A 24,317-nucleotide genomic window follows, 5' to 3' on the forward strand; every position below is an offset into this window, starting at 1 on the left:
GGGGCAACAGGATTGCAAATAAACAGCAAGCTACTTGGTACATAAAGCATTTTTTTGGTATAAAGTAAAATTTTCCAAATGGAAAGGGCTGGGGGCTTTGTTTAAGATTATTTTCTACTCCCTTTAAGGGGAGGAAGGAGTTCTTATTTCACAGAATGGTTGAAGTTGGAAGGGACCTCAGGTGATACTGTGCAATAGCCCTCCTCAAAAGCAGGGTCACCTAGAGCTGGCTGCCAAGGACCACAACCAGATGGCTTTTTAGTCTCTCCCACAACAGAGATGGTTATGGATGAGACATTGGCTGAAACAACATGAAATTTGTCACAACACCCAGTGAAATAAATAACTGCTTGCTCAGAAATCTGGAGGAAGTCACAGAAGCCCCTTTGATATATGTCCCACTTAAAGTACTCAAAGGAAAATGGTAGAGTTTAGATCACCTGGAAATACAGCTGTTGACCCACATGAGGTCACTTCACTGTCATACCCCTGCAAATGAAAAGTGACAAGAACAACTCTGTACTGCTTGAAGCAGGGGAAGAAACCCCCACCTGTGCTGTGAAATCAATTGTCCTGGCCTGGGACCAATCTGCTTAGTTCAAGCTGATGGGTTTTCTCTGCTCCTGTGTCCATCACATGACACTGATGTAGTCAGCAAAGGCCTGGGAGGAGTCCCACGAGTCGTTGACCACACTGCACACAGCTTTGAGACGCCGAAGAGCTTCTTGAGCTGTTTCTGCGTCCTGGTCCAGCCAATTTTGGAAGAGGCGGAGGTGTGTGAACTGAATCTGTCCCCCTCTCTGCTGGATGTGGCCTTCCAGCTTCTTTGTGAACTCCAGGAGCCCATCAGGTTTGATGCAATTTGAGCTTTCCAGGGAAAGAAAGATAAAAAATGTCATTAAGAGTCTATAATTTGAGCAGTTTAAATTACTGTTCCCTCTAGTAACTGCCAGTGCAGGTACGTGGGGATGTTTCAAGGCTAAGTGCACCTCGAGCAGTACAAAGTGTGAAAAACAAAACTGAAGCACAGTAATATGAAGGGCTGGACACATCTTAAAACTAAGGTGATAACCACTGACAAGTTAAACTCATTATCCTCCTTACCACTCACTTAAGGAGATCTAGATGTGGCCTTAGAATGCTGCTGGACCCAAGCTGCTGGCTAAGCAGTGCCAGGAGCACTTCAGTCTCACAGTAGCTGTCAACTGCCTGGACCAAGGGGTTTACCCCAACCTACAAGTCCCAGCAGCAGCCTCAGCAGTAAGTGATCATTTATGTCTTCCTTCTGAGAAAATCTGAAGAGCACATGTCAGGTCCTGGTGTTTCTAGGAGATTCAAAGGTCACTTCCCTTGCACAGATGCGTAAATAAATATCAAGTTGCATGCTGGGCTTGAATCTGTCAGAGGTACAGTAACAATCAGGATTCAAGGCTGCTGAAGGAGTAGCCATGGTTAAATAAATTGTCAAGCCTGTGTGTCTGCAACCTGAGCTATCAGGATGTAAGGAAAGGGTGGGGGCAGAATCACGCAATGCAGTTGTTAATATTGCAGAAATGCCACCCCCCACATACTTCATGAAGGTTACTGCCTATCCTTATGGCCACTCAGGCTCAAGAAGAGAGCAGCACTTCAGATGAAAGACCAAAGATGAGGAAAGGAATGTAGAGGCCTCCACAGGATCTGACAGGCAATGACAACATTCCCTCCACAGGGGCAGTGGAAACAGAGCTGTTCATACTGATGGCTAAGAATAAACATAGAGATGTTACTTCTTACCTACAGCTTGGGGAGGGCCTGCAGCAGCCTCCCAAGGGAGCAGCAAACCAAAGCTGCTTTTAAGATGGAGCTTGACTCATAAAGGGAACAGTGAGATGCCTCAGAGATGCTGGAGGTTCCTGAGGCTGTATGTGCCCATTGCAGTACTCAGCTTTTCCTGGGCATACATTCCCTCAAGGAAGGAACAAAACCATGCTCAGGTTCTTGTGATGCCAGAGCCCAGTTCAGCTCTGTCCCTCCCCAGACAAGAAATTCAGTGTTTATTGCAGCAGAATACCTGACATCCAGCTGGCAAAGAGAAGAGGAGGAATCTTCAGAGAAAATGTCTGCAAGGGCAACCAGCCTGTGATTCCCTAAAAGGGGAGAAATGTCACTTAGATGCAAACTGGGAACTGTCTTGAAATTTTAAATGGCCACAGGGCTGGGATAACAGTGCAGAAAGGAGGCTGTAATGATGTGAACACAGCACAAAGGGCCCATCTCTGCACTCTCAGTTTGTCCCCCTAAGTGGCCTAAAGTGAATTCATCCCCCTGAGCACAGTGTTCAAGGCAATGAAGACATCTGCTCATAGGGCAGTTGTTTCACTAGAAAAATTCTGGTTTTGTTTGAGAAGTCCATATGCAGCTTTGTTTTAGAAATTAAGTGTATTCAGGTTATGCCAAGCTTTTCTGTTTTATTTCATTAAAAGAACAGAAAAGAATATTCTGGATTCACCTGAAATTAATTTCTCAAACATTTCTACTTGGCTTCTGATCCAAAAAGCCTACCATTTCTCAAAATTCAGTTCCACTTAGTCACAAACTTTACTTGTTCCCATCCCTCCAGTGGCTGCCAACAGCTGTTAAGACACAAAATGCCCAGACTTGGGCAAAATCTGCGCCTTTGAATGAGAGGCAGAACATGTGCTGCTGGATCTGTTCCTGTTCAAGAGCCTGAGGAAGATCAGTGTTCAGTCAAATCTGGAGACCTGCTGATATTTGCTTTTGCTGCAGAGAAAAGCAACTGTAATGCCCGCAGGGCACTGGGGCCCTTGGTACGTTGCTGATCACAACTGAAATTTTGCCTTTAAAAAATGAACCCAGTGCTCCTTTGTGAGCTAAATGCACTCTGTTCATGGATGTGATAATTTCAGCACTGCAGTGTCCCCAGCTGTCAGTGACTCCAGCCCTGAAGTTACCTCCAAGAGAGCTGGTCTAAGGCCCCACAGCAGTGTTCACAGTACGCACCGAGGCGATTCCCGGGCAGTTTGAGGCTCTTCAGGGATGAATTTCTTTTCACTGTATTGATTATTTCTGACAGAAACTCAGCAGTGGAGCTTTCAAACAGCCGGCAGAAGGAAAATGTGATTTCTGTGGAAGAAATGGATTGACAGTACATGTGAGTACTTCCTGTGCCTCATTACTCCATGATTACATTCTGCAGACAGCTCCAGTCCCTAATCCATATGGAATAACAAAGCTACTCCATCTGTGGATTGCATATAACAGCACTTCTGCTCTGTCAGGAAGACAGCTGAGATCACACCCAGGGAAGTGGCTTTGCCAGCTGACCCAGTTAAAGGCTGATGTGCTCTGCGGGTTAAAAATCTTTGTTTTATTGCTGAGACTACAGACTCTTCTCTGCACCATACATCAGCCTTGCAGCTGCTCTTCTCTGCCCTGCTGGCACAAAGAACCAGGCACGTTCCCACTCTGCCAGCAGCTACAGATCTGCTCCAGGGACTGCTGACATTTGGCTAAACCTTACATGTCCAAAGATCGCCTCTTAAATGTCAGCCGGCTGAAAGCAGCCACTGGCAGCATCTTTCCAAGCAACAGCACCCAGGAGTTTGCTGTACCTTGCAGGACGGGATCCTGAAGCAAAAGCAGAACTTCTTTCTGGTGCTCAGCCAGGTTCACATCATGAAAGCTCAGTTTCTTCAAATTTGGGGTACACTCTAAAAGCAAAACAAATTCTCAGGTAAAGAACTGTACACCCTTGACCCAGCTACCAGCTAACACCCAGAAACTGAGCTGGACTGTAGGTAATTTGTGCTGGATTGTGGGTGATTAAAAAGGAACCATGTCTGACACCCATTTCCTTTTCTCAGGAGACTTCAAGGATGTCCAGACTGAAGAAAGCTACACTGTGTGTGCCCCAGTGACACTGCCCAAGGGGTACCTTTGAGTGCCTCCAAAAGGAGCCCGAGCTCCTGAGAGCAGGGCAGCGTGGCACTGTCAAGGGACAACTGCTGGAGGGACTTCGATGCCTTGAGCACTGGCAGCAGGAACATGGTGTGCAGAGGTTCCCTGGGGAATCGGATCTCCAGCTGCTCCAGGCAGCTTTCTAAGGGAAGAAAAACAAGCAACAATGACACCACTATCATTTAGGTTGGTAGAAATTGCCTATGCAACGTGCCCTGCCCCACAGAGCTCCCTGGCAACTCAGACCTATGGTAATGTCAGTCACTTACGGCCTATTCCAGGACTCCTGCCACACCAAAGGGCTGCTAATTTCTACAGGGCTCTGGCAGTGAAATAAAGCTTGAGAAAAGGTCACTCTTTAGGCACAAACCAGTCAGTGTCTCTCTGGAGCACAGCTCTTTGCTGAGCCCACTGCAGACTCGCTCACACTTTGCTCACTGCTTTTCTGGCCATTCAAGGGCCAATAAGGGTGACGGGGACCTGTGAGCTGAGCACATGCTGCTACAGCTCCCAGGCTGTAACCCAGAGGCTTGGCCACTGCTTTGCTACCTTCTGTGGTACTGAGATGATCAAGGGATGCCTTCCCTCTGCTTAAGGATCTGTCTAAGGCTTAGAACCTCACAGTCGATGGCATGGACAAAAGGGAAGCTCCCAATTAATTTACAGATCTGGGCAGTCACAGCCAGCAGGTTATGACTGGCCCTGTACGAAGCTGATGTTGCAGCAGGCTGGCATACAGCTTTCTCCAAGACTCAGGCTCCACAGAGCACCTCACAGATCGGAAGTGACAAACTGCAACATCTAAATCAGAAAGGCTGTAATTGCCTAATAACACACCACCATAATAGTGTGAAGCGTGTGCCAAGCTTTTACAGCCGGATCTGCCTGCCAAGTCCTGGTCATCACTCAGGAGGATGATTCCTACCTGGAATTTCTACCTCACTGCAACTTGGATTTCCCTCTGGCCTGTTCCCCTCCGGCTGGTTTTTGAGGTCGAAGCTGACCGAGAGCGTGTGGAGCTGTGGGAAGGCGCTCAGGATGCAGCGAACGAGCTCCATGCAAGGCATGTGGGAGAAGACGTCGCTCACGCGCAGCACACGGAGGCGGCAGCCCGGGTGGCGGGAGAGGGCCCGGAGCCCAGAGAGGATGCAGCAGATGTTGGCATCCAGGCCTGGAACAGCATTGGTACAGAGAGGTGTTAGCTGTGTCCGTACAGACACCGAGGCACACGCAGCTGGAGCTGCACCAACAGCCGCGCAACCCGAGTCAAAGGCTAAACTCACTGACTGCTGCATCCGTGTGTTCTAAAGCTACACTGTGCACGTGGGGGATGGAGATCCAGCTCTTCCCTTCACCCTCTCTGAAGGGCGTTTAAGCACAAAGCTGAGGGGGTTCTAGAGCAGAAGGGCCCCATCCTCTCCCTCAAACAATTCCTCACACTGATTAAACATCTCTCCTGGCACCCAGGATGAGGCACCAATACTCTTACAATGCCCCTCCCAGTAAACACAAAACCAGTGTAACACCCGAGCAGTAAGTCAGACCATTAGGGCAGGGCTGGAAGGAACGCCCTGTTCACAGCACTGACCATTGTAAGACAGAACCAAGTTTTCTAAAGACACCCAGGAGCTCAGCAGGTTACTCAGAGTCCGACATGTCTCCCCAGTCAAAGGAATGGAGAACAATTCCAGAGTGGACACGCTTCGGAAGCGGTGAGCAGCTTTCAGAGAAAAGATCCCAGCAGGTCCTCCTCTTTTCTTACAGCCAGCACGGCCAGTGCATGGAGATCCAGGGGAGGAACTAGTCCAGTTCTCTGCATTTTCGTCCTCTGTGGTGCTGGTTTTGTCAAGTAGCCCTGAATTACCCTCTCTAGCAACAGTAAAAACAAAATCATACAGATCTTCTGGGTCAGCATAGGGTCCCCTGCTCCGTCTGAGGCAGCGACGTTTCCTCCCCGCTGCGGGTTTCAGCTGTCTGCGTGTCTTTCGAAGAACAGGGTGACAGGACAGCTGCCCTGAGCCACAGCGAGGGGAAGATCCCCCCTGAATGCTGGTGTGGTCACAGGGCCCCTCGCTGCTGGCCTCCTCACACGGTTGGTTTCGCAGGGGAGGACTTCTTGGGACAGAGAGGACAGAGTTCAGGTGAGCACCAGCCTCCACTGGGGCCCCGGGGAATCCCTTCTGGTTCTCACCACTGCTCCCCTCCCTCTCAGCGTCACAGCCCCTCTCTGCTCGCTCCTGCACCAACTCCTGGCTTGGGGCTCTGTCCTCTCTGCAAAGGCCACACTGATAAGCGAGGGCATTTCCTGAGCGCCAAAACCCAGCGCTCATGCTCAAAATGAGAACAAGAAGAACCGTGTCAGGAACAGGCCAGGAATACATGGACACCTGGCTGACAGAGCCATGGTGAATCAGCCGGTGGAGGAGAAAAACCAGCGAACGCCTGATGGACTGGTCGGAGGAGAGGAGGTGCTGGAACTTCAGGATGCGCAGGGAGCCAGCCAGGTTTTCCAGCACTTTGTGGTTGTGCTCAGCAGCGAGCTCCACGGCACCCTGCAGCATGTTGCAGAGGGTGAGCTGGGACACGTGCGGGGAGCTGTGGAGAAGTGGTGAAAAGTGATGGTCGTTGAGGCGCCAGTCAGAGGAAACGTCCAAGACACCGTGGAGAACATTGGAGAAGAACGTTTCAAGGAACTTCTTCCTCCAACAGGTGATATTCTGCAATTGAACACGGCATAGGAACAAAAAGTTCAGCGTTTTTCTCGTTCTTTTTAAGATAAATTATTGCTGTCTGCTAACCTGGTAAATGCAGTGTCCAAAAACCCCTCCTGCTACCTCCACTGAGACCACCTTTCTACTTCTCAACATCCTTCCTCAGTGTATTCTTTGAAAACCCGAGTTTACTCCCATGGCTCTCTTCATTCTGCTTCTGGCCCAGTTTAAACATATTCAGTGGTTTGAAGCTGAGCCATGATTTTTGCCTATTGAAAACCACGTCATCGGCAATTTTCTTCCTGAGCATCTATTTACAGGCTGTCATTAAGTTGCCTGGTAATGATTCTTTTACGATGATGACTCAATGAAGCTGCTTCAGTTTTCCTACATAAAACCATTCTGCAAACTCACTGTCTTCTGTAAGTATTTTTCTCATGCCTTCTAAGACATCAGCACAGTTTTTACCAGCATAGGTGTAAGCACGACATAAGATACTGGTTTTATCCTTTGTTTCCCTGAGAATCTCTGAAGACAGAATTTATTCTTTTGGCAAACTTGCTGTTGGGAGATGACGGGTGTGGCTGCACACTTCAGTTCCTTTTATGAACCCTGCTTCCCAAAATGTTTGTGCTACCAGGGTCACACTTTGGTCTGGAGCTCTATGAACGCTTATAAACACGTGCCAGCAATCGCTTACAAGTGGCCAGAAACAAAACCTCATGGAAAACGGCACCTGTGTTGTGCCTCTTCTCCCACCTTAGCATTTCCTCACCTCTGAGTTGGGCGGCCTGGTCTTCATCACATCATCCCACAGCTGGCGCCAGATGGGCTGTGTCGAGAGGCCTGGGGGGGAAAAACCATCAACGGGGTGCTTTCACCCCTCTCCCCATCCCAGTGCTCTGCCCTGGAGCTCACCGGGGTGCCGGGAGCACAGACCCAGATCCTGCGGCACAAGGACAGGCAGGGGGAAAACTGCCGCCTTTGACGGGGCACGAGTTAAAAATGTCAGGTTTTGTTCGTCCTCAAAAGGAGCGAAGTTACAGCAGGGCCCGCAGCGGTGCGGGAACCCTGCCGGGGTGTGGGACAGAGCACGAGGGTTTGGATGCAAGGGATTGTCCCAGCCCCGGTGGCAGGGACGGTGCTCTGGGGGTATTCCTCCTGCATAGAGGGTTCACCCCCCTGGGTCGGGGCTCCCCTCTCCAGCGGAGGGTCCCTCTAGTGTGGGACTCGTCCCTCCAGGTTTGGGGGCATCCCCGCAGCCTCCCACCCCATCACTTTGGGGGCCCCATCCCTCCCGCCCCGGGGGTCCCGCCCGCGGTCGCCGCCGTCCCGGGCGGTGTCACCTGCTCTCCGCGCGGCGCCCTCGGCCCGCTCGAGGCGGAAGATGGTGAGGAGCGGCAGGAGCCCCCGCAGGAGGTGCCCGGGCAGCGCTGCGGAGAGGGAGAGGGCGGCAGGGTGCGGGCAGGCCCGGGCCCCGCGCCCCGCCGCCCCGCGCCGCCCGCGCCTTACCCCAGACGTCCCGCTCCAGGGCGCCCATGCTGCGGCTCACGGCGGCCGCGCTCAGCGCGAACAGGCTGCGCGGCCCCTCCGCCGCCATCGCCGCCTCGGGCACCGCCCGCCCACCCCGCGCCGCCATCTTGGGAGGCGGCGGCAGCGGGCGGCCATGTTGGGGAGGTCGCGCCGGGCGGCGGGGCCGGACGGGCGGGCGGCGGCCGGGCCGAGCCGGCTCCAAGGCAGCGGGCCCCGGGGAGAAAGGATAAAGCGGGTAGTGAGTGCAGCAATGGCCGTGCTGGCGCTGTCAGGGGCGCGGCAGCCGGCGGCGGCCATGCTGGGAAGGGCCGCGCCGCGGGGGGAAGCCTCGCCCTGGCGAGTCGGCGCTTCCGCTGCCGGCGCGGGCAGGGGCAGTTCCGGCGGGTGACCCTGCGGAGTCCTTCTGTGCGGCGGCAGCGCGATGGGACGCGGCGGGGAGCCCGAGGTGAGCGGGGGATCCTCCTCCCATCCGCTCGGGGGACGGCGCACACGGGGCGTTTGGGCGGCCGTAACGCTGTGCTCTCTTTTCTTTCCCCAGGAGGAAGAGGAGGAGCTGGTGGTAAGACGGGTGGCCGCGCCGGTGACTCCCGGGCTCGGGGGGCTCGGGCCGGGCTGTGCTGAAGGCCCAGCACCCGGTGGGGAGGGGGGTTGAGCCCGAGCCGCGACGTGGCTCCCTCCTGAAGCCGTGGGGCCCGGGGGGAAGCGGCGTGTGGGGGTGTCCGGGTGCTCAGCGCGGCCCCGTGTGCGCAGGATCCCTTAACCACGGTGCGGGAGCACTGCGAGCAGACGGAGAAATGCGTGAAGGCGCGGGAGCGGCTGGAGCTGTGTGACGCGAGGGTGTCCTCCCGGTCCGAGACGGAGGAGCAGTGCACGGAGGAGCTCTTCGACTTCCTGCACGCCAGGGACCACTGTGTGAGTGCGGCGTCCCTGCTGGGGCTGGGGGCGGAGCTGCCTTCAGCCGCGCTGCTGGCAGTGCTGGCAGGTCGAGTGTGACATGTGATAGCTCTTCAGTCAGAGGGAGCTCTGAAAAACTGTGTTTTCTTATTAAATGCTTGGTTCCTTCCTGTTACATCAGATCCAGCTGGGATTCAGTTAAATAAGTCACACCCGTAGTTTGTGGCCTGCAGATGGCACTTGGCTCTTTCAGTCTTGTATTTGACATTTTAAAGTTTAGCCTTTTTAACCTGAGCTGAAGCTTTGCATCTCGTTAGTTTTCTTGAGTGACTTGTTGCAGAACCACGAGAGGAACTGGGGGGAGGCTGCAGGGCTGTGTGCATTGGTGGTCCAGAAAACCAAGAGGCAGGTGGTAACACTCTGCTGGTTTCCATCCCTAAACCACAAATTACTGAGGTCTCTCTCCCTCTCTCTTTTCCAGGTTGCTCACAAACTTTTTAGTAAACTGAAGTGAAGGTGGGCGTGAACGTCCACCTGCTTCCACAGCCGGTGTCAGCAGTTCCTGGATCACAGTTCTGCTTCCTGCCGTCCATCCTCCATGCTGAGCTTCAACAAAACGGCTTCCTGGCAGCGTGTCACTGCCTCTGTGCTCCTGGAAGATGTGAAGCTGTGCAAAAAAAACGTGTTGATGTTCTGTAATTTTCCATATTAAAATGTTCAGAGTTCCCATGGAAGTGCTTTCTGTTTATTTCCAGGTTCTTGTGCTTCTGATTTGCATTGGGTTAAGGTGAAATCGGTGTCAGAGCCCAGTTTAGCAGAGAGAGTCATCCTCGCTTGTGGGAATGTCCTTTTTTTTCAGCCATGATATGCAGCAGCTGCAGCCCAGTCCCACGGGGAAGAATTTATCTGTTGGAGCCACGAAGATTATTTTCAAGACCCTTTTCTAGGAGAGAAAACTTCCTTCCTCACCCCTGGGAGAAGGCTGTCACCTGTCCCTCACTGTCTCCTGCTGCTGCCAGTGGCTGGAAGAGCCTCCTGGCTGCAGCCAGCTTTACCTCCTTGCCCAGGAAACCAACAATGTGGCTGTGGAGGTGTATGGTGTTGGTTCACCTTCTCAAACCCTGACCGGGTCACCTGGGGGACATAAAGCCTTTCTCTGTGAGTCACCAGCCCCTTCTGGGCACCTGGGACTGTCCTGTCTGTGCTCTTCCTCTTCCTTTTGTGAGCAGGATGTTCAGTAGCAGAAAAACTAGCACATGTCACAGGGCTGAGAAAAATTCTCAGCTGTTCTTCCAAGAGGAATTAAACCTGCCACCTTTTTAACTTGGCTGTTCTCTACCCATGAAGTGGTCCATAGTCTTTTTGCTGGGGGATTTCAATCTTAATCCCTAGAGGACTGAAACAGATTTTTATTGGGGTAAGAGTAATGTTACTTTCAGGAGTTTTTGTTGTGCGAGGTCCAGCTGCACGGCGCGCGTTTCTCCTGCCGCAAAGCCCGTTTGTTGCTGGATCCTTCCCAGCCCCAACCCAGCCGAGTAATCACGGAACCACAGAACGGTTGGGTTGGAAGGCACTTCAAAGGTCATTTAGGTACAGCCCGCTGCCACCAGACCCGGATTCCCAGCGCCCCATCCCTCCTGGCCGGGAGCACTTCCCGGGTCCCGCCCCGGAAGGCGCTGTCGGGGAGCGATGGCGGCGCTGCTTGGGGGGGCGGCGGCCGCGCTGGTGCGGCGGGGACCGGGAGCGGGGAGGGGGGGGGGGGGGGGGGGGGGGGGGGGGTGTCCCTTCGCACCCGCACCCCCACCGCGCTGCTTCGCACCCGCGTCTCTCCCCGCTCACCCTTTTGCACCCCGTTCCCCCCTCTGACCTCCCCACTTCGCCCCTCTCGCTGCACCCTCGTTCCGCTGCTCAGTGCGCGGCCGTTCTCTCCCCGCGAGCCCACCCCGTGCACCCAGCCCCTTTCGGCCATCCATGGAATCGTGGAATCGTTCGGCCATTCATGGAATCGTGGAATATGCCGAGTTGGAAGGGACCCATCAGGGTCGTCCAGTCCAACTCCCGGCCCGGTGCAGGACTCCCCAAGAATCACACCATGTTCCTGAGCGCATTGTCCAAACGCCTCTTGAACTCAGACAGGCTTGGCCACTTCCCTGGGGAGCCTGTGCCAGTGTTCAGTCACCCTCTGGGTGAAAAACCTCCTCCTGATATCTAACCTAAAATTCTCCCAAATCAGCTTCATGCTTTTTCCTCGAGTCCTGTCACATTCGTGCTCCGGGGCACCACCAGCCTGTGGATATAGGGGTTCACCTGTCCCTGCCACCTTCAGGGGCAGTGGAAAGGCCTCGTCGACTTCTGGCAGCACAGAATCCAGCGCTGGATTCTCCCGGAAAAACATAGAGGCTGGATGGAGGTACTGGGATGTTGAACTATTTTGTCTTTTAATGTCTTTGGTATTTTTTTTCCCCCAAGGCTACCACGGCCCCCCGCATCCCACCCACACGGCTGGCCCTGCACCACTTCGACACGAGCTACAGCCTGCACCTGGGGGAGCTGTGGCCCTCTGTCCGTGCTGGCCTGCTCTGTGAGCAGAAGTACGGTGCCCTCCTCAACAACTTCTCTGCTGTCGACCACGTCACCCAAGAGCTGGAGCTGCTGAATGCTACCGATTTCGTTTCTGAAGCCCTCCAAAAGGCACAGCAATCACAGCGGGGTGTGGCTGCGAGGGAAGCAGTGAGAGGCTCCCAGGAGGGCTGTGTTCAGGGCAGGACTGTGATACAGGCAGAGACAATGACACAGGCAGAGACATCGCCACCGTTTCGTGCCTCCATCAGCCCCAAAATCAAGTGTTACACCTTCCCCAGGGGTGACATCACACGCTTTTGCCCTGCACGGTGAGACATCCCTGGACAGACCACCCACTCTTGTTGCCAGCCTTGAGGGCTGCTGCTTCCCTACATCCCAGTCCTCACTTCCAACTGCTCTTTTCTTTTCTTTTCCCCTTGCACATTTTCTTGTGTTATACAAACTGGTGATTTCCAGGCCAGACATTTTGGGGCTCCTTGGTTATTATCTCATGGATGCAGCATCTCTCCTGCCCGTCCTTGCACTCGATGTGCAGCAGGATGACCTTGTCCTTGACCTTTGTGCGGCTCCGGGTGGCAAGACTCTGGCTCTGCTGCAGACTGGGCTTTGTATGAGTGGAGGTGGGTGTTCCCTTGTTCCCCATCCTTAAACAGGGCTGGAAGAGTGTGCTGTGCTCATTAATGTCTGACTGTTAATCATTTCTGAGTATAAGAGTTGAGAATCAGGTGTGGTTTTGCAATTCCCAGTGTTCCTGTTGTGTCCCTGCAGGGCATCTGGCAGCCAACGATGTCTCCATTTCTCGGACAAAGAGGCTGCACCAGATCCTTCATAAGTATGTTCCCAGAGAAGTCAGGGAAACTGTGAGTGTCACGTCCTACGACGGAAGGGACTGGCAGGATGTGGAAGGTGGCACTTTCCATAAGGTAGGTTATTGGGAACTGGTGAAGATAAACCCTCTTTTTGAGGAAGGCAGCAGCTTATCCTACAGTATAACTGTGTAGTTTTCCACAATCTTAAATGCAGAGAAAGAGAGAGGACTAAGACACATAGGGAATAATATTTCCTCCTGCTATCCCTTCCTTCAGGATACGGTGCATATGTGCATTCAGAGTTGTACTTTTATTTGCCTGTGTAATACCGTGTTCTTGTCCATCAGCTGGAAGGGGTTAAGTGTGAAGATTAAATAATTCTGTTTTCTCAGCCATGTCCAGCCTCAGGGGCTGGGTTTGATGCTCTGGGAGGTGTTGCTGTAGGAGCACTGGCCGTGTGTGCTTCTGTGATGTGTTCCAGGCAGACACCCAGAGGAGGAACATTAAACGAGGACATGCGCAAGTGTGAGATGTTTTCCGCCATCTCTGGGACTGTTTGCACATTCCCAAAATGCCAGAGCAGCCAGATGATTACAGTTCACTGTGGTGCACAGCCGTGCTCAGGCACCGGGAGCTGCTTGTGCGTGGTGAGGGTGGAGGAGGTGGGCACGGGGCAGCTGCACAAGGGGACTCACTGAGCTCGACCTGGGCATGGGACTGACAGGGATCTCTGCTGCTGCAGGTGCTGGTGGATGTGCCCTGCACGACGGACAGGCACTCTGCCATGGAGGAGGACAACAACATCTTCCACAAGAGGCGAACCAAGGAGCGTCAGATGCTGCCCATGCTGCAGCTGCAGCTGCTGATGTGAGTGAGCTCGATGCTGTGTGCTCATGCTGTTTGTGTTACAGTCGTAGCTCTCCGTGGCCAGCACTGAAACCTCTTTTTACTTTGTCTGTCCCCAACTGGGAAATGTGGAAACCACGTGTAGTTTTCTGGAAGAGCAATAGTTGGAATGCATCAAAGCATAATATAAGCGTAAGAAGGTGCAAATATTCTTGGTCACATCACAGGTCCTGCCTGTCCCCAGCAGTAGCTGTAGGAGCTAGGGAGAAGGGTCTAAGCAACATGATAGGTATTGTGTTGTCCTTTTGGGTGATGGTCTCCCAGATCCCACTGATCAGCCCTGGAGGATCCCTGAGTGCCCACATCTCCCAGCACATGGGGTGCTTCATCACCCCATTTTGCTGGGAAGTCTGGATGGACTCACCGTGCTGTGATAATAAGGAAACGGATTAGAGAGTCCCATAGCAGTGCTTGTACTGCAAGAGTCTCCTCCCCTCTACATGCTCGTATCCCATTCCCTTGGACATGACTGCAGGGTTATACCTTCCAGCTGCTCTCCAGTAGCATCTCTCCCGTGTTAAATTCATTATCAATCTAAGCATCCATTTGACTCATTGCCCTGGCCTAAAACAGTCCTCATGTTGCAGTGACACGGACTGCTGAGTCTGTGGAGTTCAAGATTTGTCTGTCACTTCCTATGAGTCACCTTTTGGCTTCCCAGTTTTGGTGGGTAGTAGTGCCTGTGCCCCACACTCCTCTTCTTCCTGTGACAATGCAATGTGTGTGTTCATCTTGCCTGCAGGGCTGGGATCCTCGCTGCCAAACCAGGAGGAGATGTGGTGTACTCCACGTGCTCCCTCTCCCCGCTGCAGAACGAGTGTGTGGTCGAGAGAGCGGTAGAAATTGCAGAAACCCAGTTTAACATCAGTGTCCACGTTGAGGACTTGAGCCACTTTAGGACGCTCTTCCAGGACACGTTTTCCTTCTTCTCAGGTTGCCGGCTGGGGGAGCTTGTTCTGCCTCACCTCACAGCCAACTTTGGACCTATGTATTTCTGCAAATTACGTCGGATGTAGAAGGGGCAACAGACTATGTCTGTTTGCTGTCAGGAAATACCCCAAATTTCCAGAGAAACTACAACTGCTTTGTATTTATTTTTCCTTTTAAAATGTCCCAAAGGAAGTCCGCTTTTTTACTGCAGTCATAGAAAATAAATGAGAAAGACCTGCTGTGAAGTCTCCTGAATATTTTATCTGTTTGAGACTGAGGTGTTTAATCTAGGAAAGAGAGGTCTTATCAGAGGGAGCGATTTATCCGTGTGGGGCAGGATAAATGGCCCTGTGTGGGTGCTGCTTTCTCCCTCCTGTCTGACTGCTTTGATCCTACATGAGCAGGTTTGGGTTAACAAACACCATCTGGGGATCTCAGTCTTTGTCCCAGATCTCACCATCTGCATAAATGAGTTGCATCTGTCTCTGCTTATCTCCTGCCTTCAGAAAGAGCAGCCTGAGGTCCTGATATCAGAGGTTCCTAAGAATGCCCCTCCTGTGAGGCTGAAAATATGTTTGTGATGCTGGAGATTTGGTGCTGTGGAAAGGCCAGTGACTGCTGCTATCCCTCACAGACAGGAAGGCTGCGGGAAAGTGTGAATGCTCCCATGCAAGATGCCATTTAATGTTCGAGGGGCAGGTGTTTGTATGATTCTGAATAGTAACTAGTTATAGAACCATAGCCATCAGTGAATGATTACTGGAGTTTATGATAAGAGTTGCTTAATAGCTACATTTTGATTTCTGTGAGGAAAATACAGTGATGGACAGGGTGGACATGGCTGTATCCCTCACAGGGCAGCCCATATGAAGTTACTCCAGTGTCAACAAGAAAGTATTAGAGATTTTGTAACCCTTTTCTCTCAGCACCACCCTGCTTCTGCAAGGGGCAGCATCGATGGAAATGGGGGTGAAGGGGTGAAAACTCACCCATGTCCATCCTTGCAGGAAGGTGCAGTGCATAGATTTATCATCATTTGAACCCAGCTTAAAGCCAGTCCTCCTCTCTGCATGGCATCCTGGTTCATTACAGAATCTGTGCTTATTGGCAAGGAGAGAGGTCAGGAAATGGTGTTTCCTTCCTCCTTCCCTCTTTGTAGTCTCTGCACTGCCAATGGCAGTCGTGCAGTGCTGTCCCTTTGGCCCTGAGGGGACCATGGGGGCTATGCCCCTCTCTTCTCACGGCTGAGGGTCTCCACCTCCTTCATGAACTGCAGGCACAGCTCCTCCTGCCATGGCAAGGCACACAAGCAGTGAGGGGTTACCCCGGGGGCTCAGACTTCCAGCAAGTTCTGGAAACCTGGTTTAGGCACGTGGCTCATCCCAGAGAGTGGGGAGGTTGTGGTTTAAGCCCTGCTCTTCAAGTGAAACTGTTACTTGAATGTCAGTCATCAGTGTGCTCCACCACTTTCCGTACCTCTTTCAGCTTCCTGTCCCAGGGGTCATCTCAGCATCCTTGGAAAAGCTCCAGCTCTTCCTCATCTGCTTCTGTCACTGTGCTGACAGGTACAACCCCAGCAGGGAAGTTCAAGATGTTGTACAGCATCGTGGAGGAGATGGCAGCTGAGAGCAGCAGAAGAGAGAATCCAGCCAGTCACAGCCTCCTGTCTTGTTTCAAGCTTACACATTCCATGTTCACTGAGGCCCCTGAGAAGTGTGTGTCTGTCTCCACCTGCTCATATAGCTTTATGGTTGTTACTTTTCCTTCCTAATTCCCATAAAATGCTTAGGTGGGTGGTGAAGCTCCCTGGTACCGGTTGTTTCTCTCCAGTCTCAACCACTGTGGTCCCTCCTGGGAAGGTCCCAGACTCACTTACTGAAGAGTTTCCCGGGGTATCCCGTGGTGAAGGCAGGCCCCAGGACAGGGCACAGCACAACGTCCAGATGGAGTTCCTTCCACTGGGTGATGAACTCGGAGCAGTACACCTTGGGGAGGAGAAGGGAGATGACATGGAGCCCATGCCCATGCCTGGGGCATCTCAGCTTTTTCAGGGAGTGCACCAGGCTCTGGCACAACTGAGGAGGCAGCAGCAGTGAGCAGTGCTTGAGGGAAGAGGCAGAGGAATGCATGTTTGCCTCTACAGCATGTGGCCAGGAATTGGAAAGGTCCCTCTTTAGCCATTCCTTCTCCCAGGACAGCCTTTGTTGTGCTGGGACTGTTGAACATGGATGTTTGTGCTTGAACCTTGTGGGCAACCGATAAAGTCCTGTCTGGGCTGACCCAAAAGCCCATCTACCCATTCCTGTCTCTTTTGTGCCTTTCTCTCTGTCCTGTCTCCTCCCCAGCACCTCCTCTCCTGCACAACCCCATTCCAAACCGATGACTTTCCAACCTGGCACTTGCCATAAAGCCTCAACTTGTAGCACGATGCCAGAGAGGAAAGTCTTCAAAATACCTGAATTTGATGGTTATGATTCCACATCTCCTTCACTGACCTGCAAGTGGAAATCATAGCAACATATTTAAGCTTTAAGAGGAGGAGGAATTGCTTAAATAGGCCTCTGGGTTGATAGGCCCTGGTGATTTTAGCAGTTACTTAAAACAATACAGCTTTTACAATCTAAAGTTTCCTTTGGCATCTGGCCAAGCAATTAGCAGCAAATGTCTGGAAGTGCTGGAGAGAAGGTTTCTTTGATGAGTACTCTGGATTTAGTACTTGTTCTCTTCCACAGGCTTCCTGTATGACCTTATCTATCCAAATCCCTCAGTCCTGCCAGGATACCACTAAGGGCAGTGCAGCATTAGGGAGCTGTGTGCCTAAAGGCTGAAGCCATGTCCAGGATAGAAGGACAACCCCTGCAGAGAGCAGGTCAGAGCCTGTTGTAAATCCAGTCCACCCCAACTATGGACACTTAGAGGAGAAGGTATTGCCCCCTTTTCCAATGCCTTTGACAGTAATTCTTTAAGTGACCTAAACCACTCACTTGTGACACCCACCCAGCTGGGGGTAGATCTGCCCCCATGCTGACACCCACTGCAGAAGGGGGCAAAAGCTCCAGGTGTTAGGGAGCAACTAATTTTCTGGTTTGCTGCTTACAGTTTCCATACATTCCCCTTCCCAAATGTCTACTCTTGCCTTTCTCTCCAGCCTTCTTCATCTTGCCCTTCAGAGAGAACACAGCCTCTCTACACCAGTAGATTCAATCACTGCTACAAAGGACAGAGGTGAAAAAACCTTCTGAAGTTGGTCTGCAGCAGAGGGAAAGGAAATGCCCTCAGTTATTTGCTGCAGCAGTTTCTGATCCTGTCTCATCTTCCTCTAAAAATCTTCAGCTGTTTCCTCCTTCAGCCCACAGAAGCTGGAGGGCAGGCGGATGCTCCTTCTCTTCCCTGACACAAATGCAACTCCATAGGTGCACTAGCTCAGGATCAAACCCAGTCTCCTGCTGTCCAAGTGAAGCCATCAGTGGATGTTCAGGGAGGGAATATTCATCCCAGATAAACACAGTGTGAGAGCCTTCTTCAGTTAGCCTTGGTATTTGGGGCTTGCTTTGGGTACGCTTTATCTCCAGGTATGTTACCTGTGAAAATATGAGCTGGTTTATCCAGTACATATTCAAAGCAAGTGGAGGAGAAAGAAAAGGTGTTGAGAAATGAGTGTTGCAGTAGGAATTCAGGGCCACTTCCATGCTGGTTGGATGCCTAGCTACCTTGTTCATCCCCATGTCATGTCCCGGTTGCTCCCAGGGGGCACTGAATGCCGTATCTTCATTAGTGTTAAGTTAGACCAGACATCTTCTTGGCAGCTGGATGGGTTGGGAGGTCCCACTTGCTGGGAATGCTAATGAAAGCTCTTTTGAAGATTCTTCAAAAGCCATCCAGAAGCCAGGTTTTAGGGGCAAAGATATAGGGGTATGGACAGATCTGCAAACTTAGAGTTAAGAAGAGGCAAAAGCTTTCTTACTTCTTAGAGGCAAGAGACATTTCCAGATTTTGAAAGAACTGAATTTTGGATCAATGAAGGTCCAGTGCTTCTTCATCTGTGTTCTGCAAAACCTCTTCCTAGTGAGTAATTCACATCCCCCTGGCTGTAGACTCCCACCTCATCTCCTCCAGCCCGAGGAGAGCTGTGATCTCCCCTTCTCTCAAGGCAGACTTTCCTCTTGTTGGGGGCTGCTGGCACAGCTCCTTCTTATAAAAGCTATGGGGGCATGAGCTGGAAGGAGGAGTTGAAGGACAACGTCAGCAGACACCCCAGTGGGACTCAGACCCTGCAGAAGGATTGGTTACCTGCTCCCTGAACTGCTGGACAGCCTTTGCCATTTTCTTCAGACCTTCATGCCGGGTTTTCTGAGCTTCTTCCATTCTCTTCTGGATCATCTTTTTGCCCAGCCATTTCCAGACCACCACAGCTGCCACTGACCGGCCAAGCAGCGTGAGGGCAGCAGAAGTATCCACCTTCCTCTCTGGCAGGAGCTGCCTCAGCTGCTACTGGATCATGATGTGGCCTTCGGGTCTCCAGGGATGGAGTGAGAAAGAAAAGCAAGGCAGGAGCAGAAGACCTTTCCTGCTTCCCCAGACCCGTCCCTCCTCTCAGCACTGCTGTCTTGGGTCAGCAAATAGTTCAAATAGTTCAGTCTGAAGCTGACCCCTGCAAAGCTGCCATCTGTGGAGCGTGCAAGGGAGAATGATTAACCAGGAAACGGAAAAAAGGCAATATTTGGTAAGTGAATCTTGGGGTGTTAGGTTTATAGGGGCTTTCTGGGCTGTGGGAAGCTCTCCACTGGGAATGGATAAGGGATCAACTGAACAAAAGAAACAAGGAAATAGCCGTTCTCCTGTTTCCTGTGTAGCCTGAGAGGACAATGGGAAAAGGGGAAAAAACAGCTTGAAATTGCAAGACTTCCTTGCACAGGGATGGGGAATGTATGCCGAGGGGATGCACAGCTGTGGGGTACCCTCAGCTCACCAAATCCCTTATGCTGCTCCCATGGTGGCCAGAGGCTGTTGCAGGAGGTCCGTGCTCAGCATTGCCGTGATGTCTGCATGCACTGGGAGAGGCTGTTCCACTCCATGACGCTGGTATTGCTTCAGGAGTGGAAAATTCCACAGGCTTGCAGGCCAGAAGCAAACTATTTCCACCAGACGTTGGAATACTGGTGTCTGACATCTTTCCAGCAGAGATGACTCTCACTACAAGCACCAAGAGCCACACACTTAGCTGAAGGAAACAACCCAGCCAACATCAGCCATGGTCTGTCTGCAGTCTTCTCTGTTGGTTTTGGATGGTGGGTGCTCCCTACAGGTTCTCCCTTTGAAAAAGTATTTGGGCAGCTATGGATTGCGCATTACAAAACTTTGCAAGATTCTAGTGGAGTGTGGAACTGGATATGGAAAGGAAGCTGAAGAGCCCTCTCCCTTCAAGGCTGGGTAGTCCTCTAGTGCTCAATTTTTGATTGTCATGTTTGTTCTTAGCAGTTATAAGAGTTCACTGTTGTTTTCCGTCACAATTTGTGTCAGTAGGGAATGTTTTTAGCTTAGTTCTTAACTAGGGAAATTTATGGACTCTGAACAAAATTGTCTTTGGTGTCCTTGCAGAAACAGTCTGGAGCTGACGGGAGTTAGTGGCGTGGTAACAAATTAAGCCAGCCTTTTATTGTGTCCCTTCCAGTGGCACCTTCCTTGGAGGATGCCTCCTCAGCTATGGCACTGCATGGGGACATGCCTGCAGCCCCTCCAGCTCCTGCTCCACGGTTCTGGCTGCAGCAGGTGCCTCTGGAAGGCACACATGAACAGGGTCAGCACTGTGACAGTACCGAGCCCTCTCCAACCTCCAGGAACCCACGCAAGCACTTCCTGAGACAGAGGTGGGCTCTTTGCCTGTGTGACAGCACCAGAACCTCTATGATGGGCTGAGCAGATGTGGGAGGGGTTTTTTCCCTGTGCTGGGAAGTGTCAGGGCATTGGCCTCCCACTTCCACTTGCACATTGGCACTTATGCTCTGATCCTGCCCTTTAGACACTTAGCAAATGTTTAACAGAGGCAGGGTTAGCTGTGTCCAGACTGACTTGGCATTTCAAAGGGCAGATTTTCAGCAGGCAGAGCTGCATTTCCAGATGGCCGGATGCTGCTGAGGAAACCCCTTTTCCTATCAATGTGTGAGCATCTCTGCATCCTTTGTGAACCAGAGGTAGGGCTCCTCCTGCCACCACGAGGCCACACATCCAAGGGAACCTAAAGCAAGGAAGCAAAGGGATATCCAAAGTTAAATCTCAAGTCCATAGCAGGGGAGATAGACCTACCTGACTTACAGGTCAACACTCACTTGTCCACAGTGTTTTTGTCATTTGAATTGATCCAGGTCCAAGGTCAAACCCATCAGTGGTGTTTAGATGAAAGCCATGCATGACCCTTTTCACAAGAAGAGTCAACTCATAACAGCTGGGTCTGGGATTTCATTGTGGCACCCACGACATCTCCTTCGGTGTGGACTATCCCAGAAAAAAGCAGTCAGACAAAGTCAGACAAACTATTCCTGTGCCCAGGAAAGGCTGCACCATCTTTGCTTGCAAGAGCAAAAACTACATTGACTTACTGTCATCACGCTCCATTAACACTTTCAGGTCTTAAGCAGAATGGGTTTTGACAGAAATTGTTTATAACTAAGCTGTCTTCCCTCTAAATTGGTAATAAATATTTTTAAGTCAGCTTTGACTCCATTTTGATTAAAATGATGAAGAATAAATCCTTACTGCTGCATCTTGTGTTCATGTATTTGTAACCAAACACTCTGGTGCTCTTTTTCAAAATGATTTACAAAATGAGGCATGTTAACTATGCTGCTCTGAAAGAATATTAAAGACATTTCACAAAATACTGAAACCACAGTGATTTGGGCTGGTCCCCTCTGGAGAACTTGTTGCAGTTGGCTCAGAGGGCTGAATAAATGTTTTCTGGGGACTCTCCAGTTTCTGACTCATTTCAGCCTGGAATATCTATTTGGAGCATAAGACTCTCCTCAATTTCAGTCCAACTCCACCAGCACTCACAGAACATAACAGCTGGTAAGAAACTTGCCACTACCAAATCTACACCTTTCCAACAATCAAGAACGTCAGTTGAGAGATGAGGGTTTGTCTCTATCAATGCTCTTCCATGTTGCTCAGCCAGGACCCTGTTGGCTTTCCCTGAATAAACTGCAATAGGATGGGAAGAGAGGCCTCCCATACCAAGCATGACACCTCTGACAGCAGGGGCTGCTCTCTCTCCTAATCATCCCTACATCTTTCCCACTTTTGTGAGTATTGCATTATTTTCCTTGAGCCTTTCCATAGCCAAGTGGGTTGTACGAGTCCAACCTACAACTTCTCCAGCAAGGCAGAGACATGATCAGCAAAGATGCTGTAGAGAGCTGTTAGTTCTTCACCAGAAGTCCAGGAGCATTCCTACTTCTTCCATCATGTTTGGTGTCTTGCTCACATCTGTTCCCACTGAGTGACAGCAGAGACTTCAGCACCCTGATGATGAGGGACTGGAATGTTCCCAGCTGCTCCATGACTGGACACAAACCTGACAGCAGGAAGCTGGGCTTTTCACTGGTCTCCTATGGGCAAGCAGGGCAGCAGGGAAGCTGGGTGATTTGAGTGAAAAGGAGAACAGTGGCAGGAAAAAACAAACAAAATGAGACTGAGACTGTGCTTGGTGAGATGAGGATTTGTACAGCAAACAGCTGTTTCAGACTGAAGGACGTACCAATCCTAATTTTGGGGTATTTTTTTGTGTTTCAAGGATGAGCTTTCCTATGTTCAGGTGTTTCACTTCACCTCCCTTTTAAACATGTCCTTTTAGCTACTTCAACTACCATCTTGAAACTTGTTTGAAGTGAATGTTTGGGATCCTGGAATTGTTTGTGTCCCTAATGTCCTCTGTCACTGCCTGCTACATCACAGAGCTCCGTGTGCTTCAGATACTGTAAGGGGACAACTGACCTGTTGTAACAACTCATGTTCTGCTGGTATCAGTTTTCTAGAGAGTCTTATTTCCTCCTGATGCTGTGACTATATAACATTGTGACACGCTAAATAAAGAAAAAATCCTGCAAAGTAAAGTAAAACCAAATAAAAAAGCTGGATTGCCTGATGATTCAGTCTCTCAACCTTGCTTGGTTATTTATCTAGTCATAGAATGAAATATGGGTTGAGGACGGCAGATCTAAATTTTTATCAAAATCAAGAGGGAGGAGAAAAAATAATCAAAGCAAAGACCACAGCCAGACTGTTGTGCTGGAGATGAAAGAAACTAGTAAAAACAAAGCTCTTTTGGCCAAAGCAGCATTTGTACATAATTCTCTGAGACAGACCAAAGCATGGACTTTGGTCAGTGCCAGGCAGCTGAACAATCACTCTGCAAACACACAGTGCAGGTCTGGGAGGGCTGCACAGCCTGAGCCAACAGCTCATGGTGAGGAGCTGCAGAAGGCTTGGAAACACAATAACACTTTGCTGGTAGGTGTGGGAAGGGGCTGACATTCCTTCTCCAGAGCGGAGGAGGTCTGGAAGAAGAACTGTCCTGAAAACCTGAGGTTTTGCCCTACTACAGGCCTCTCTCTCCTTGTGTTTCAACACCTGAGCTCACCAGACTGCTCTCAGCATCACCCTCCCTACTTTTCCCCCACCTTTATGCAGCAGTGACAACTGATATCATGGACCACCTGACTTAAGCAGGGCCCTGAGTTTTACTCAGGAATGTGCTTTGCTCTCTGTCCAGCTGAGGCACTTACCTGCCCTTTAAATTCCTGAACAGACCCCTAAATCAGGTCCAAACTTGTATCTTGTTTCCCTCACACCTTGTCCATCTTCTTCTGGACATGTCTTCTCCACCTCATTCACTTCAGTGCCAGGAGAGCTTTAGCTGAGCTGAGACCAGGGCTGAGAGCATCCAGGCACTCTGCTTCAGTCATCTGCTGGATCACAGTGAGAAATTCCCTTTGGGTGCTGGGTCCTCGGAGCTAGTGCTCCAGGATCCTGAGATCTAGTGACTGGCTGGAGGCAGGAAAAAGGAGAGTGGGAGGAACAGTAAATCCCCTCTAGAGCCATCCACAAGGAGCGGCTGGAATGCAGAGTGCAAGGATGCATGGGGAAATTCCTTTCAGAAATAGGACTCTTTCAGCCTTGCACAAGTACAGAGGGATAGACAAGCAAAGGACATTATCCTTTCCTTCAAAAACAAGGTCTGTGCATGCTCAGATCTATCCAGGAGTACTACCTGGGCAGGTTACCTGTTTAATGGTGAGGTCCCATCCTCCCTATGAGAGGGTAGCTAAAAAACTTTGCTCCTGGCCTGAGACAGGTCATCCAGCAGGATCTCTGTGGGTGGTGCCCCCAGTAGCAGTCCTGCAGAGTCAGGGCATCTCCTTGGAGCAGGGCTGTGCCATGGATCTTCTCCTGGCTGTGTGGGGATCAGAGGATGGTGAGTCAGGCTGCGTGACTGTGTCACGCTCACTGTGTGACTCAGACCTCCTTGTGGCCATGGGAGGTGGCTGGATGACTGCAGCATCCCTGTGCTGCCCCAGGGAGGCAGGTGAATAACAAGGGCACTGTCACCCCTTGGCTCTGTCCTCCTGTTGGGAAAATACTGCCTCCAGCCCTGGTGCCTGGAGAAATATGGAGGCTTAGAGAAGGAATCATTGCTAATGATCATTGCTCATGATCATGCCTTGCTTCAACACACGCCTTGTTTCAACACACACTTGCTTATTCCAGGCATCTGCTTCATCACTCTCACCTTTCCCTCCAGTGTCTTCATTCACCTTGAGAGCAAAAGATGAGTCAAGAAACAGCACACAGTTGTCACGGTGTTCTTGGAAACACCAAACAGTGTGAGTGGCCTAAGTGTAGACACAGAAATGCTTTCTCAGTTTTCCCTGAAGTGTTTATAGGCAATAAAACCACATCTTTTCCCATTATTTAACTGGAAGAAATGATGAGGAAC

The 24,317-nt window shown here is 51.1% G+C and overlaps 4 protein-coding genes across 8 annotated transcripts; 2 read left to right on the forward strand and 2 right to left on the reverse strand.

Moving 5' to 3' along the window:
• Window positions 1-161: 161 nt before the first annotated feature.
• LRRC41 (leucine rich repeat containing 41) lies at window positions 162-8,534 on the reverse strand. 3 transcript variants are annotated; one of them, XM_027648837.1, is made up of 10 exons: window positions 8,184-8,531; window positions 8,018-8,104; window positions 7,447-7,517; window positions 5,549-6,677; window positions 4,886-5,131; window positions 3,938-4,102; window positions 3,615-3,713; window positions 3,004-3,126; window positions 2,054-2,129; window positions 162-867 (listed from the first exon to the last, which is right to left on the reverse strand). In XM_027648837.1, the coding sequence occupies exons 1-10, from the start codon at window positions 8,308-8,310 to the stop codon at window positions 633-635; spliced, it is 2,358 nt and encodes a 785-aa protein (XP_027504638.1). In that variant the 5' UTR covers window positions 8,311-8,531; the 3' UTR covers window positions 162-632. The 3 variants fall into 3 exon arrangements, with proteins under 3 accessions (XP_027504638.1, XP_027504640.1, XP_027504639.1); XM_027648838.1 differs by having other exon boundaries at window positions 755-867; window positions 2,955-3,126; window positions 8,184-8,534; XM_027648839.1 differs by lacking the exons at window positions 8,018-8,104; window positions 8,184-8,531 and adding an exon at window positions 7,590-7,918.
• Window positions 7,919-19,654, reverse strand: LOC113949813 (fatty-acid amide hydrolase 1-like). Of its 3 annotated transcripts, none has more exons than XM_027648845.1 (4): window positions 19,296-19,654; window positions 16,203-16,311; window positions 15,598-15,948; window positions 7,919-7,934 (listed from the first exon to the last, which is right to left on the reverse strand). In XM_027648845.1, the coding sequence occupies exons 1-3, from the start codon at window positions 19,494-19,496 to the stop codon at window positions 15,833-15,835; spliced, it is 426 nt and encodes a 141-aa protein (XP_027504646.1). In that variant the 5' UTR covers window positions 19,497-19,654; the 3' UTR covers window positions 7,919-7,934; window positions 15,598-15,832. The 3 variants fall into 3 exon arrangements, 2 of the variants coding, with proteins under 2 accessions (XP_027504646.1, XP_027504647.1); XM_027648846.1 differs by having other exon boundaries at window positions 18,617-19,654; XR_003528580.1 differs by lacking the exon at window positions 7,919-7,934 and adding an exon at window positions 16,782-16,821 and having other exon boundaries at window positions 15,609-16,311; window positions 18,617-19,654.
• LOC113949814 (cytochrome b-c1 complex subunit 6, mitochondrial) lies at window positions 8,540-9,832 on the forward strand. Its single transcript, XM_027648847.1, has 4 exons — window positions 8,540-8,649; window positions 8,743-8,763; window positions 8,955-9,116; window positions 9,580-9,832. The coding sequence occupies exons 1-4, from the start codon at window positions 8,626-8,628 to the stop codon at window positions 9,610-9,612; spliced, it is 240 nt and encodes a 79-aa protein (XP_027504648.1). The 5' UTR covers window positions 8,540-8,625; the 3' UTR covers window positions 9,613-9,832.
• NSUN4 (NOP2/Sun RNA methyltransferase family member 4) lies at window positions 12,487-14,565 on the forward strand. Its single transcript, XM_027648843.1, has 4 exons — window positions 12,487-12,604; window positions 12,972-13,137; window positions 13,233-13,357; window positions 14,139-14,565. Exons 1-4 carry the CDS (start codon window positions 12,579-12,581, stop codon window positions 14,410-14,412), a joined length of 591 nt encoding a protein of 196 aa, XP_027504644.1. The 5' UTR covers window positions 12,487-12,578; the 3' UTR covers window positions 14,413-14,565.
• Window positions 19,655-24,317: the final 4,663 nt, after the last annotated feature.

The sequence above is a fragment of the Corapipo altera genome, unplaced genomic scaffold (assembly GCF_003945725.1).
Source record: "Corapipo altera isolate COAL_440 unplaced genomic scaffold, ASM394572v1 112, whole genome shotgun sequence".
Lineage (NCBI taxonomy): Eukaryota > Metazoa > Chordata > Aves > Passeriformes > Pipridae > Corapipo > Corapipo altera.